We start from the raw sequence: 14738 nt of genomic DNA, 5'->3' as shown, positions 1-14738 counted from the left end.
CTAAGAGGTTAACTAAGTTAGCAGTTGCTAGAAAGCTTCAAAACCACCAGGTGGTTATGGATGTTTCTAAGTTCAATGCTTTAAAATGTGAATTTGTGATTGGCATATGGAGCTCATTACTGTTGATTCTTTATCAATACATAACAGCAATTTATGAAGCTACGCAGAAGCATGGACATGCTCCAGAAGAACATGCAACTGATCCATAGACTATGCTTTTTTTTTTTTTTAAAGTGAACCCACCTCATGGCAGAAAACTCCTGATAGTACATTGATTCTATGCACTTTTACACATGTCCCAGTTCTGACATGTTTACTAACTAACTGAGAAGACCCACAGGAGAAGCCACGGGAAGGAAGCAGTGAAAGGACAGAGGTGGCGAGGGAGTGGGCAAGAGTGGGGAAGCAGAGGGGCAGGACTAACCCTGCTAACGGTGTTCCTCCAGCTCTGAGGGACTCCAGGCTGAGAGGCTAAGACAGATGCTCTTTATTGCAGAGTCAATCATTCAAGTACACAATTTCACTTCTAATAAATTAAAAAAACAAAAACAAACAAACAAAAAAAAAACCCACAATGCTTACAGGTGTGATACCTGGAACTCACTGGAAAGTTACTCAACTTACCTGGTGCTAATCCAGCAGCAGCAGGGCTTCCCATGGATGGGTGAGAGAAAACTTGAGAGAAGGCAGACATATTTGACTGGGACACGTTACTCAGCCTGGAGGTTGATCCTCCTTTAGGTATAAACTCGCTTGCAGTAGGATTTGGTGTCTATTTGAAAATCAAATATAGGAAGTTAACACACTTTAGGCCCCCAAAAGACATACGACCCTACTAGGTATCACTCTTCAGGGTTCCACTCACTAAAATCTTTTACTAAAAGAATGTAAGCCCTTTAGTTTCCATATTTTAAAAATAATTCTCTTAGTGGAAATCGGATAACCAAATCCAAGGTAAACTTTTCCATGTGAAGAATTTTAACCTCCGTAAAATGTAAAATGTGCATGTATCATTTCTAAACCATCCTTACACATTTTTGAGAACTGGAGGTTGAAGCTACCTTAAAAATGAACAACAACTTTCAAACTTCTATCTTTAAACCTCTTCCCAGGATAGAGATGAAAACTGCCTTTCTTTCTAAATTAACTACTTCCTTACTGTAAGGATAAACATTTCCCCAGTATGGTGCTCTGCAGTGAAATAAGAGAAGTCAAGCACACTTAAGGCAAATGTAAGAAGCAAGGGATAAGAACAAGGAAATGGAAAGGCCCGCTGTGCACTGCCACAATGACTCGTTACAGCACTTTCCACGGAAGATTACGTGGGTTATCTTTTCACAGGGCACTCCAACATATTCAAATTGGATGTCACTTTTGGCTTTAAGAATCACTAAAGTATTATGACATTTTACTGCATATTAAATTCATAAAGCTTGTTTCTGTCCACTTGGAATTCTCACAGAAGGTAGAAAACAAAAAGATGAACTAATTATTATAAAGCCTAACACAACTTCCTTTTTTGATATAAATGACATTTTAAACTACCAAGTTAAGAGTTCAAAGTACTAGATTTGAAAAGAAATAAGCCACAGGCTAAACAAAATTACAAACTTTAAAATAATATTACTGGTAATTAGTCAACTAGACTTAACCACACAGTGCTAAGTGAGAAGAAATAGCAAAGCCTGGCTTACTGTGAACATCCGTGAAGTACACAGTGAAGCGCCTCCCGTGCCACATCTAAGACACAAAATTCTGAAACAATAGCTAGGCCTAGCCCAAAATATATTTTCCAAAAAGGAAAGAGAAAAAGAAAATCCCTTTTCATATAGAGCAGTGGTTCTCAACCCTCCTTACGCAATGGGTGCCCCCGACCATCAAACTGACTTACGTGTGTGATAGGCAGGATGTCTAACGCGCGACACCTGTGAAAGGCCACTCAACGTCCCCAAAGGGCTGCACCCCAGGGTGAAAATCACTGACCTCATTTATTTATTTATTTACTTATTTATTTTAATCAAGCCAGGCGGTGATGGCACACACCTTTGATCACAATACTTGAGAGACAGAGGCAGGTGGACCTCTGCAAGGTCCAGGCCAGCCTGGCCTACAGGGTGAGTTCCAGGACAGCCAGGGCTACACAGAAAAACCCTGCTTGGAAAAAACAAACAAAAAACCCTCACAAGTTTTCCAAAGTAGTGGCATGTTCTTGAAATAGATGGCCCAAACTTCTGGAACAGAAAGCAAGGCAGTGAGAGCTGCTGCTGGAGCCCCTCCAAGTCACAGGAGGCAAATGACAACTAACAGACACCAAGTATGGCGGCCTCGGCTCTAACAGTCAACCCTAAGTCCTCCTTAAGAAAGGAGGGCCTAACCAAGCTTCCTGACATCTTACGTGAGAGTCAGAAACACCAAGGACAAATGGCAACTTCAAGATTACAAGTCTATTGGAAAGACAACAAAATTAGATAGGAAAAAAATCATGTAGTTAATATATTCCTAAAAAAAAAATCACCCTATATATTATGCTATAAATAATTATAATGAACGAAATAGACTACCAAATTTCAAAGCTGAGTTTCTCCAACTGAAACCCTTTTTTACTTGATTTTGAAAGCCTGCATTTTCTGTGTGTATTGGGAGAGGAGGGTGTATGTGTTTGTATGCATGTGGCAGTGAGAAGTCAACATCTGCTGTCTGACTCTGTCAGGCCCACGTGATTTGTGAAATGTCTTGTCACTGAACCAGGGCCTCACAGACTCCGGGTAAACGGGCTGGCCAGCAGCCTCAGGAACCTCTTGTCCACTGCCCCACACTAGGTTCCAAGAGCCTAGCATTGCCCCAGTCATTATGTGGGAGCTGGGGTTGCAAGCACTTCACCAAGCAAGCATCCCCAGGACCCATGAAAGCCTGTTTTAAGGGTCCTTGTGACAAGAACATGGAAAGGAAGGTCACTGTGCTTACAATAAACAAACCATACATTAAGGGCTCCCAAACGCATCACAACAGAAGATATTAAAACCAATGTAACTTAAAGTTAACACACTAAACTGCAACCACAATCAACCACCCACACCAAAAACCCATCCATTGTTAAACAGGAATTAAAGGTGAAAAGAAGGCCCTAAAATCCTTGCCTTTTTTCTTGTCCCTTGAGTAGGTGGCTTGTGAGTTTGTTCAGCTGTGAGCACTTGAACTCGGAAAAAATAACAAGCTCAAAAGAATCCAGGAATGAGCCCAGTAGTGGCGGTGCATCCCTTTAATACCAGCACTTGGGAGGCAGAGGCAGGCGGATCTCTGTGAGTTCGAGGCCAGCCTGGTCTACAGAGAGAGTTCCAGGACATTGGTGGCAACACAGAAACCCTGTCTCAAAAAAAAAAAAAAAAAAAAACTCTAGGAGTAAGAGCATAGCTGTTACTAACAGATAAATTTAACTATAAGCAGAACAAAAAAGGATCATGTTCTTTAACCCTAATTCATGACATTATCATGGTAAAGCTCAATAAGACAGTCAATATAATAAAAGGATGCATTCTGGATACTGAAAATGCGGCACTTATACACAATGGAATTACATAGCTTTAGAAAAGTAAAATCTGGAAATTTGCAGTAAATGGATGGAACTGAAAGAATTACACTGAATGAGGCATCCCTGACTCAGAAAGATAAAAGCCCCAAGCTCTTGCATGTATGTGGGTCCTAACATGGGATCTTTAGACTTCAGTGTTTAACTTGGAAGCCAGGAAACTAGGAAGGGGCCATTGAGGGTATGGGGAGAGTAGAAAGATTGTAAAGGAGGTAGGGCAGTACAATATAGGCGATATGAAGAAGAAAGGAAATTGGAAGGTGTAAGGGGGAGAAGGATGGGAGGAAAGGAGAGGGGAGAAGGTAAGGAAGCAATATCTAACAGTATGTTTGAAAAGCCAATGTGGAAACCTATTTTAAAGGCTTCGCACACATGCATGTGTACACGCACGCACACGCACCTGAGTTTATAACTACAGCCATCCTACTTGGAGGACAGTGCTCCTCAAACAAGCCACAGGTTGTCAAATAAACCCAATGCCAGGTATGAAATACTGCCCCTCAAATTGTTGCTCAGCGGTATTCAAGAGTTCAAAAAAGCCCTTGGCTGCATACCAGAACCTGACAGTTAAGAGTCTACTGTTGAAGACAACACACACTTTGGTCACAGGACATGGAGAAACCAAGCTAATACTGATCCAGAAGATTCCTCCCTGCTAGTGGGCTTTCATACTACTAGAAGGTACTATGTAGGCTGCTGGGGAAGAAAAGTCATCAATAGTCTTACCCAGCAGAGGATCCTACATGTCACATTAACAACTAGCCTGGCAAGATATGCCGTGAGTACCACAGCAGCATGGATGTTACGGAATAGTTGCTTTCTGATTGACTCTAAGGCCCACTCCACAGGTGAAAATCCATGCCTGGCACGGTAAATGTGACCAAGAACTGTGGCCATGGAACTCATAGCTGTCTAGAGGTGAACCTATTATCTCGCCACAGTATCAAACTGCCCTTTATTAGTATCTCTAGCCACAGATTAGTAAAGCTCTCAGCAATCATCAGAGAAGCTTCTTTGTGGTGGTTAAGACAGAAACTCAGAACTGGACAAAATGCAGAGTAAGTAGCTATCAAGTGCTCAGTCATAATAAGACATCTGTTACACACCACCTTCTCCTCATTTAAGGGTCCAGAGCCAGAGCGGGAGAAGATGGGAGTCAAACAGTGTCTTCTGGACATGACAGGACCAACTCAGACTTACTCCGGACCTCACAGCAGCTGTGGTGGCCTACACACTCCAACCTGGAGGGAGAAGGGGCTCTAGCTGAGGACCGATGGACAGCTGATGAGTGCCGAAAGAGGAAAAGCCGTTTGCTTTAGGACCGTGTTCCCTGTGCTACAGGAAACTGCCTGACTCCCATTTGTATAAGGGCAGCAAAAATAATTGGACTCAGTGGATTATTTTAAAAAAGAACAAAAAAAAAAAAGACATTGGGATGTAGATGTCTTAGAGAGGTGCTCGGAGAGTTGGTGAGAGAGAGTAGAGGACTGTATCTTCATCATGGATTTTACAAATCTGTTTAAAGATTTAACAGGTTTTTAAAGATTTACTATTTAGGGCTGGAGATGGCTCAGTGGTCGAGAGTGTTCACTGCTCTTGGCAGAGGAGCTGGGTTCAGTTCTTAGCACCTACAAGGCTGTTGCTGGATATTTGACCACACTGTGACACTCGGAGACTGTTAATAAAGTTAACCTTGAATCAGGGGACGAAGTCAACTAGCTGACCAGAATTAGTCATAGAGATTTTGAAGGACCCAGGAAACGACAGAGAGGTACAGGAAAGAGTAGGGAAGGGCTTAGAAATGTTCCAGGGTTTTTTGATCTAGGAATCATGGAAAGAGGCAGCTGATCTTTCCTCTGCCACTTTCTTGATCTACAGGTTTTTACACCAACATCTGACTCCTGAGTTTTGTATTGATAATAGAACAATTTAGGTAAACACTTCACAAGGCAACTCATAACCATCTACAACTCCAGCTCCTGGGGATCTAATGTCCTCTTCTGACCTTTTTGGGCACTTTCACATATACAGTGTAGACACACAAAATTAAAACAAACAAACAAACAATCAACAGATCTTTTCTTTAAAAAGATGCATTTCTAACATTTTGTATTTTTCATTTAAAATATAGGTATTATTAAATTACTAAGTATAACAGCTATGAACAAAGTAGAATAAGCACACATCTTTTACATATTAAATAAAATGTCTGTTCAGAAAATAAAACTGGGCTGGGTTAGTGGTTAAGAGCACTGGCTGCTCTTCCAGAAAAACCAGAGTTCAATTCCCAGCAGCCATATGGTAGCTCACAACAATCCATGAACTCTAGTCATAGGGAATCTGATACCCTCTTCTAGCCTCTGTGAGCACCAAGTAGTGCATATGCAAGCAAAACACGCACACACAAAATAAAAACAAGTAACTCCTTAAATAAACAAGGAAGTAAGGAAAAAACTATCCCTTTCGGGCTCAGAAGACAAAACTATACTCCTCTGCCCCACTGCCAGGGGATATCTGACCCAGTCCCTGATTGTGCCACGCACATTCTCAGCAACTTAGCTACATCCCCAGCTCAAGTCAAAGTTTCTCTAGGAAAAAGATTCAAGGAATGATTTTGTATAAATGATTCACCTAACCTGAACAACACCAATGTGTATGGATAAGAAGTAGAAAAACACCACAAGCCTAAATTTTACTTTCTTGCTTTATTACATAAATGAGCCCTTTCTAGACAAGGAAAAAAATTCAAAGATCAAATTAGTACTTGACCCATCAAGTACAAGGCAAAACAGGTTACTAAGCCCTTCAAACTCTCTAGATATATTTCTTTAATATTAAGTTTCTGGTTTTGTTTGTTTCCTCTTTGTATAGCCTTGGCTGCCCTGGAATGCACTCTATAGACCAGGCTGGCCTCAGACTCACAGAGATCCCCGCCTACCTCCCAAGTGCTGAGATTAAAGGCGTGCACCGTAGTTTTTATTTATAGAAAATAAAAGTAGCACTAATTTCTACTCATAATTTTAAATCCTAATTCATATTTGTATCTTAAGTAGTTTCAAGTGCACTTCTAAAAGTCAGAATTTATTCCAATCAAGTAAAATATTCATTTTCATATTTTAGCCTTAAGTTCCCATATACTTAAATTCACTCTTGACTTTCTGTACAAAAGGCCACCCACTGCTTCTTGTGCAGCAAGTTCTTCAACACCGCACCATCTCCCATCACTGGGGTGTGATGCCATCTTTATTCTCTGGACACAAATATAAAAAAATGAAGAGTCTCAAGCCTTCTATTCAATGTGTTGACATATTAGCATTACATGTTAAAAAAGGTTAACATTTCGGGGTTGGGGATTTAGCTCAGTGGTAGAGCGCTTGCCTAGCAAGCGCAAGGCCCTGGGTTCGGTCCTCAGCTCTGGAAATAAATAAACAAATAAATAAATAAGAAAAAAAAAGGTAACATTTCAACCCAGATACCCCTTCCAATCAAATGCTAATCCTTCATCTACAACTGCTCAATACTGTTCTTTCTGCTCAAAGAATTTTCTTACCAAGTTTTAAACTTGGAATTACTATAAACTCGTCCTTTTATATTATAGTATTATTCTGTATAAAGTTTTTACATTAAAATGTAGTCCCTAATACCTACATGTATCTACTAAAAACAAAAGGCTAAAGTAAGAGAGCCCATGAATTAAGGGATTAATTTAAGTAGCAAAACAGCATAAAAATATAACCATTAGAACGTTCATTAAGATAATGGTTCATATAAAATAAATAAAAAAAAAACAGAATGTTTTATTACAAAAATGACAGAAATCAAAACATCTCTAGGAGATACCTTTCTCACAGTGATGAGGAATAAGAAATTACTGACATTCTTTTTTCTGGACTATGTTAACTACTTTTACTTAGGAGTGCTTGCCTATATACCTATAGGTTCACTGCAAGAGTGCAGCACCTGGGGAGGCCAGTAGAGGGCATCAGCTCCCCTGGAACTAGAGTGAGAGAAGGTTGCTGCTGAGTCATCTCTCCTCCAATTTTATTTACGCATGTATGGACGAATTCATGTCTCTGTGAGCTAGTTCTCTCTCTCCACATGGAAGACCCCAGGACTGTAGCTACATGGTAAGGATCAGCAGCAAAGGCCTTCACTTGATAGGCTTTCTTGTCAGCCTTTACTAAGACTCCTAAATACTAGTCAGGGCTTTGGTTAGTTTCTTCTTGTGTTTTTAATTTGATTTTCTACAATTATTTTGTGTTGAGAAAGGGGTGGACATATGTCACAGCGCCATGTGTGGAGGTGGATGGTAAACTGGGAGACAGTTCTGTAAGTCTAATGTGTTCCAGGGATAGAACACCATTCAATCTGCCAGGCTTGGCATCAAATCTTTACCTGCTGAGGTACCTGGCAAGCTCTGTTTAGGAGTTTTATAATCACACTGTAAACTCAACACTATAAGGTTTACCCTTAGCACAGCCCCTCATAATGAGCTCGGTTGCTTTATAGACCTTAAGGGTTTCATATGTTGATATCATTAATCTTTCTACTCTCAGAGTGATCCAGGGACTTTTCATGTCAGCTTTTTTTTTTTTTTAAAGGTATAACTGACATAATAAACAGTACATACTTAAAATGCCAGCTTCAGTAACTCTTGAACTAGATATACAGCTTTACAATAATTCCTCCGTCAATTTAATGAATATATTAGTCATAATGAGTCATCATGGTTCTCTTTTAGCAACATGTCTTTCTCCTTTTATGCACTGGACATTTATATTGTTTCCTGTGTGGAGTTATTCAGAGTACTGCTAAGCATTCATATAAAAGTCTTTGTTGTTCACAATTTCATCTTTCTTGGGAATAAACTACTATAAATGGTTTAGACATATGGTAAGTATTAATATATAATCTTTTTTATTCATGAAATAGGGGATTAAATGAAGTAGCAAAACAGCTTAAAAATATAACCATTAGAACTACAAACATGTTTTCCAAACTGAATTTGATCAAACAAATTACTAAGTAGAATAAAGTCTAGTATTATTCCAGCCTTTTCTTACTAATTCTATCTGCCCTGTAACTAGATACACAAAGCCTACCTGTGTGGGGCTGGAGAAATGCTTAGCAGTTAAGGTAAGGCCACTTTTGCAGAGGACTTAAATTCAGTTCCCAGCATCAATATGGTGGCTCAACCATCTGTGACTCCAGTTCTAGAGAATCTGATGCCCTCTTCTGGCCTCCACAGGCACCAGGCACACAAGTGGTTCACAGACAGACATGCAGACAGAACACCCATACAAATGCAATAAAATAAAAAGAAAAAATTAAAACATATAGATCTTCATACTTTGTCAAAATGATACTAAAATGGTTTATATTTATGTTTTTACTATAAATGATACGTTTATTTCAACTTATGTGTATCCATTTCCTGCTTTTAACTAATTATCACAAAATCCATACTCCAACACCAAAACAGAAATTTATTCTCATACAGTTCTGTCAGCATGAATACAAAATAAAGGTGGTGGCCATTAGCACAACTTCCAAAGGAGCTGAAAAGAAGATATCCGGGTGTCTCCTGGGTTCTAGTTACTGCCAAGTCAAGCATTCTTTAGCTTCCTTGGCTTGTAATGCTAACACTCCTATTTCTGCCCATCTCTTATCTCCTTCTCTTTCAGATAATCTATCTCACTCTTGTAAAGACAACTGGATTTGTGGCCCCTGCATAATCCAGGACAATCTCATCTCAAGATCCTTAGCTTAAATTTTATATTTAAAGATCCTTTTTCCAAATAAGATAAAGCTCACAGCTTCCAGGAATTACGTTGTGAACACTTTGGGTCCCACCAAATAGTAATTCAGCAAGCCATGTGTTCCTCCTTCTTGTCTTGGCACACACTAGCACACGCACTAACATGAGGAAGTAAACTGCTGAAAGCCGACAACCTTGTCTTTCTAATCATTGTTTTCATTTTACTTTCTATTATATGATTGTAGTTGTTCATAAACATACTTCACTAGCTTAGGCATAGTCCCCTTGTATTTTTTGTGTGCAGAGCCTTTGTTGTTGTTGTTGTTCTTTTTTTGTTTAAGTCAAAAATAAATGCTGGTTGATTCAAGTGCTCTCCATCTACTAAAATGATGGTACTGGCTTTAACTAATTACATCAATTGATTTTGAAATAATTAAATGTAATTCACATTACTGAGACAGTTCTACTATGTGGTATGTTATCATTTCTCTATAGAAGTTTCAATTTGTTAAAATGCCAGTTATATACAGGAAAATGTGTGTCTTATTAATGCACATCTTCTGGTAGAGTGCTGGTCTGGGTGCAGGACATAGTAATATGGACCTACTTCACACAGCGGACTAGGCAGCAACCTCTCTCACTCAATTTTATTCTTTTCTTTTCTTTTGGGCAAAGTCTAGTTAGACTCCGCAGTTTCTCCTTTTATATATTCGGCAGATTCCACAAGTAAAAACATCTGAACCTTCTGATAGTAAAGTAATTACAAAGTCTGTTTCTAGTAGGGTGTGGTGGCAAGCTACATTTGCAGCCAACCAGGTCTCTTACAGACCAAGTGCCAGGTCATCAGGGCTACATAGTGAGACACTGTCAAAAACAAACAAAACCAAATTCTGTTTAATACACTGAGGACTAATCCAGTTAACTATAACTTAGGCAGTTCCTGTCCTTCATCTCTTGTAATGTGACATTGGGGGGGGGGAGTTGCCAGCAGAGGCCGGAGGGATCAGATACCTAGGAGCCAGAATTACAGGTGGATGTGAGCTGCCCTAAAAGTGGGTACTGGGAATTGTACTTTAGTACTCTACAAGGGTAGTAAGATCTCTTAACCACTGAGACGTCTCTCCACCCCATCCCCATTTTCTTTTTCCTGTTCATTTCTGCTCTGAATTGACTTTCTTGGGCTGTGATTTACCATTGTATCCTAGCTTTCAAGGCTGAAGTCACAATCATACTTAGGAAGGAATCCTATCTTTCCTAACACAGGCATCTGTTTCAGTAAAGGCCTCTATTGTTACTAACACTTAGTGGCATACTGTAACTTTTGATATGTAGCTATTCAGTTCAAAACACTTCTCCTCTCTTTCTTCTTTTGACTCCTAAGTAATTAAAAGCATACCACTGATTTTCCAAATGTATCAGGATTCTAATAATAGTGTCACTGATATCTAATTCTTCTATGGTAAATCATATTTTGTGTGATTTGAGTTCCTTTACCTCTATTGAGATCTGTATAATGACCTGAAATTGATCTGTCCTAGTCTTTGAAAAGGACAAGTACTTGACTGTTGCCAGGTAGAATGCTATGTAAATGCCAATTATATAAAGTTGGTTTTTAGAGTTGTTCAAGTCTCTCCCCTCCCCTCCTCTCCCCTCCCCTCCCCCCCCTCTCTCTCTCTCTTTCACTGCCTTCTTGCAAAACGAGGAAACGGTCTTAACATCCCTATCACTGTCCATTTCTCCTTTCTGTCATCTGTTATTAGCTAAATTAATAAAGAATGGCATGTCCTGCTTCTTAATGGCTAAATGGTACATAGCACCTCATATTATCAAATATCCCTGATATTTTATGCTGTAAAGTCCAGCTTGTCTCACATAATGTATAAATGTCCTAGCTTTCTTTTGAGCAGCAGAGTGGACCTTCTAACATATATCTAAAGTAGGTTTCCTTTTTGGGGGGAGGGGTTGTTTTTTCAAGACAAGTTTTCTCTGTATAGCCCTGGCCTCAAACTCAGAGATCCACCCACCTCTCCTTCCCAAGTGCTGGGATTAAAGGTGTGCGTCACCACCACCCAGCTAAGGTAGGGTTTTTTGTTGTTGTTGTTGGTTTGTTTGTGTATATGTACTGAATGTGAGTGTTAAGAATGGGGTGGACACACTCATGTGTCGGACAAGAGAGATGTCTGGACTTTTCCTCTATTGCTAGGCTGGCTGGCCAGCAAACCCCAGCAACCTAGGTACTACCCCCAGGGCTAGGACTGCAGGCAAGTGCCACCACCCCTAGATTTTTATGTAAGTGCTGGGGGATGTTCTCATGCTTGTAGAGTGGGCGCTCTCTACACACAGAGCCACTTCCCTGTCTCTAAAGTAAGTTTCTTACTAGCATCATGATAGTTTTTTAAATCCAGCCTGAAACACTCTGTCCATTACTGTTCTGTTCAGACAATGTAGATTTTATGCCATCATCTGACTTATGGTTCCATCTGAGGACGGACACACACACACACACACACACACACACACACACACACACACACACCTTGACCCTGAATACTTTTCATTTATCTCTTGGTTTATTTAGTTAGAATTCTGTTCTACTGTTTTAGTTCCGTTAGGTTTTCAAGTATCTATCTTTAGATTTTCACGAACTGTCTTATGTCTGCTGGGGATGCCATAACTAAACACCAGACACTATACATCAGAAATCCATTTTCTAAGTTTCACAACCTAGACATCCAAGATCAAGATGGAACTAGCAGGGGTTTTCCTGAGCCCCTCTTCTAGACAGCTGCTTTCTCATTGTGTCTCCACAGATCTTCACTCTGTATGTCAGACCCCTGGCATCCATTCCTCATTATAAAGATAACAATTACATTGGCTTACAGTTCCATCCTATCATCTTATTTACCTTAGTGCACCCTGTAAAGGCCTCATCTCCACATGTAGTCACATGAGGAGTTAGGTGTCAACACATATGAATGGAGGACAGAGGGACATACTTCAGCCCCTAACACTATCATCCAGCTCCACTAATAGCTCAGATACAATGGAAGGAAAGGCAAATTCGACCACCTTCTCACAATCTACTACCTGGATCCATGTTGGGGCTACAGGTCTTGGCTCTTACAACTGCTGGGTGTCTAAAGGAATCTTGGCTCTACCACTGAGCACCTGTAGCTAGAGTTTTTCTCTCCGGCTCCCGCCAAGCCCCGGCAGTCCCACAGCCCACTTATAAACATACAGATGCTTTTATTATTTAAACTGCTCAGCCATTAGCTCAGGCCTACCACTGACTAGCTCTTACACTTAACTCAGCCCATTTCTGTTAATCTATATGTCGCCACATGTTCCATGGCTTTACCTGCTGCCTTTACATGATGCTCCCTGGGCAGATAGCAGGCTAGTGTCTCCTCCTCTCCGCCTTCCTGTTCTCTCAATTCTCCTCTCTGCTAGTCCTGCCTGTATTTCCTGCCTGGCTACTGGCCAATCAGTGTTTTATTTATCAATCAATCATCCACTGCAAGCACCACTAGCTGTTCAGCTTCTTGGGAATTTTTTAATTTGAAATAATGAGTCACAAGAGAGACTGATTGTCTTTCACCACAGGCAGCATCTTACATGACCATAGCATGTCTCTAAAACCAGAGAATTAGACCGAGTGTGAATATTTGTAACTAAACTACAAAACTAACTTGAGTTTCATCAATTTTTGTATATGTATTCATTTCCATGAATACATTTCCACATTTTCCCGAATACAGAACTTTGGTATAGTATGCTTTTTGCTTCCTGTAAAGATATATTTTGCATCTACTATATTAAAGATATTGTTACACTATCTGGGGTAGGTGTGGTAGCACACACATTTAATCCCAGCTCTCAGGAGGCAGAGGCAGTTCTACCTCAGTGAGTTCCAGGACAGCCAGGGCTGTACAACCGACACACACACTGCTGCACTATCAGATACTTTGCGTCATCTCCAGTAAAGAACATGATGCCTGAAACCAGAACCTTGTTTTTCTTCCCAGCAATGTTTGTCGGTGAGGCTTAGTGCCCCCTGTTTACTGTTTTTTTGGGTTGTGGTTCTAGGCTAATTTTATCGATGGCCTTAAACTTTTTATTAGCTTCAGAAAATGCTTGTCCATTAATTCTCAAAAAAAATTTTTTTTTTCTAAAAAAAAGTTTTTCTCAAAACAACTCCGTCTTTCTTCAGGAACAACAGTCAGAAGTATACTAGAACAGCTGGTGATGCCTGTGTGTCACACACACACACACACACACACACACACACACACACACACACACACACACACGCACACGGTATATGGTTTTGTGATTACTCTTCTGCAAACTCTAATCTCCCAGCATTCCTATCCAGTCTTTTATTTCAGACACTAACTTTAAATTCTAAAACCTTCATTTACTTATAAACTTAACTCATCTTCCATGTTTTATCTTCCCTCTAGCTTCTCGAACATATGGGATGGGATTTAATAACTGTTTTGGTGTTTTGTTTTGTTTTGTTTTTTTAACTACTTCTGCATCATTTCTGGGAATTTTAATTACTTCTTCTTAGTATGAGTCTTATCTTCTTTGCTTATTTTGTGAACAGAATGATAATTATTCTCTTATCTTTTATCTTTAGTGATATATGTGTATATTAATACATACACATATTTGTATGCATATATAGATATTAATATTCAAATTTTTATTTAGAGCTTATGGTTTCAGAGGTTTGGAATTCAAGGCCATCATGGCAGGGGGAACATGTCAGCAGTCAATGAGGCATTGATCTGGAACAGTATCAGAAAGCTCACATAAGACACAACCACAGGCAGAGAGAGGTACCTCAGAATGGCATGAGCTTTTGAACCGTCAAAGCCTGCCCCAGTGATACACCTCTTAGAACAAGGCCACATCTCCTAACCTTCCCAAACAGTTTTCCACAAATGGGACCAAGTCTTCAAGTATATGAGCCTATGGTGGTTTGCGATATTCTTAGACATACTTTTAATATGTTTCTATTGTGCTTAAACTGCTTAAACTGTAGTTAGATAAACCCTTCCAAGTCTTGCTGTAAGCATGGTTAGTGGATCTGGGAAAGCATTCATTCTAAGGCCAATTTGGCCCCTGAACTGTGGCAAATGCCTTCCCATTATTTTCCCTATGTTGCCTGAAGAAAACAGGATATTCTTCTGGCTCTGAGTAAGCCCTGAAAAGTATTACTTGTGGTTACATGTTGGGGGGCAAGGTGGACACTTGGGCACTTTGCCTTGCTAAAATAGTTTTAAAAGGCATAAAAAGATGAGGTCATGGACATAAGGATCTGTTCAGCACTATTTCACAGTCTTTGGTGTTTGGAAGTTAAAACACAAAAAAGGAACAGATTAAATG

At 39.9% G+C, this 14738-nt stretch overlaps 1 protein-coding gene across 1 annotated transcript in view; it reads right to left on the bottom strand.

Moving 5' to 3' along the window:
• Pan3 (poly(A) specific ribonuclease subunit PAN3) overlaps positions 1-14738 on the bottom strand; it is a 126674-nt gene that overhangs the window by 60677 nt on the left and 51259 nt on the right. The window contains 1 exon segment of the mRNA XM_028878019.1: positions 625-772. Coding sequence (XP_028733852.1) covers positions 625-772 — 148 coding nt within the window.

The sequence above is a fragment of the Peromyscus leucopus genome, chromosome 23 (genome assembly GCF_004664715.2).
Source record: "Peromyscus leucopus breed LL Stock chromosome 23, UCI_PerLeu_2.1, whole genome shotgun sequence".
In the NCBI taxonomy this organism is placed as follows: domain Eukaryota; kingdom Metazoa; phylum Chordata; class Mammalia; order Rodentia; family Cricetidae; genus Peromyscus; species Peromyscus leucopus.
Note: the sequence above shows the minus strand (reverse complement) of the source record. Positions and strands in the feature narration are given on the sequence as shown.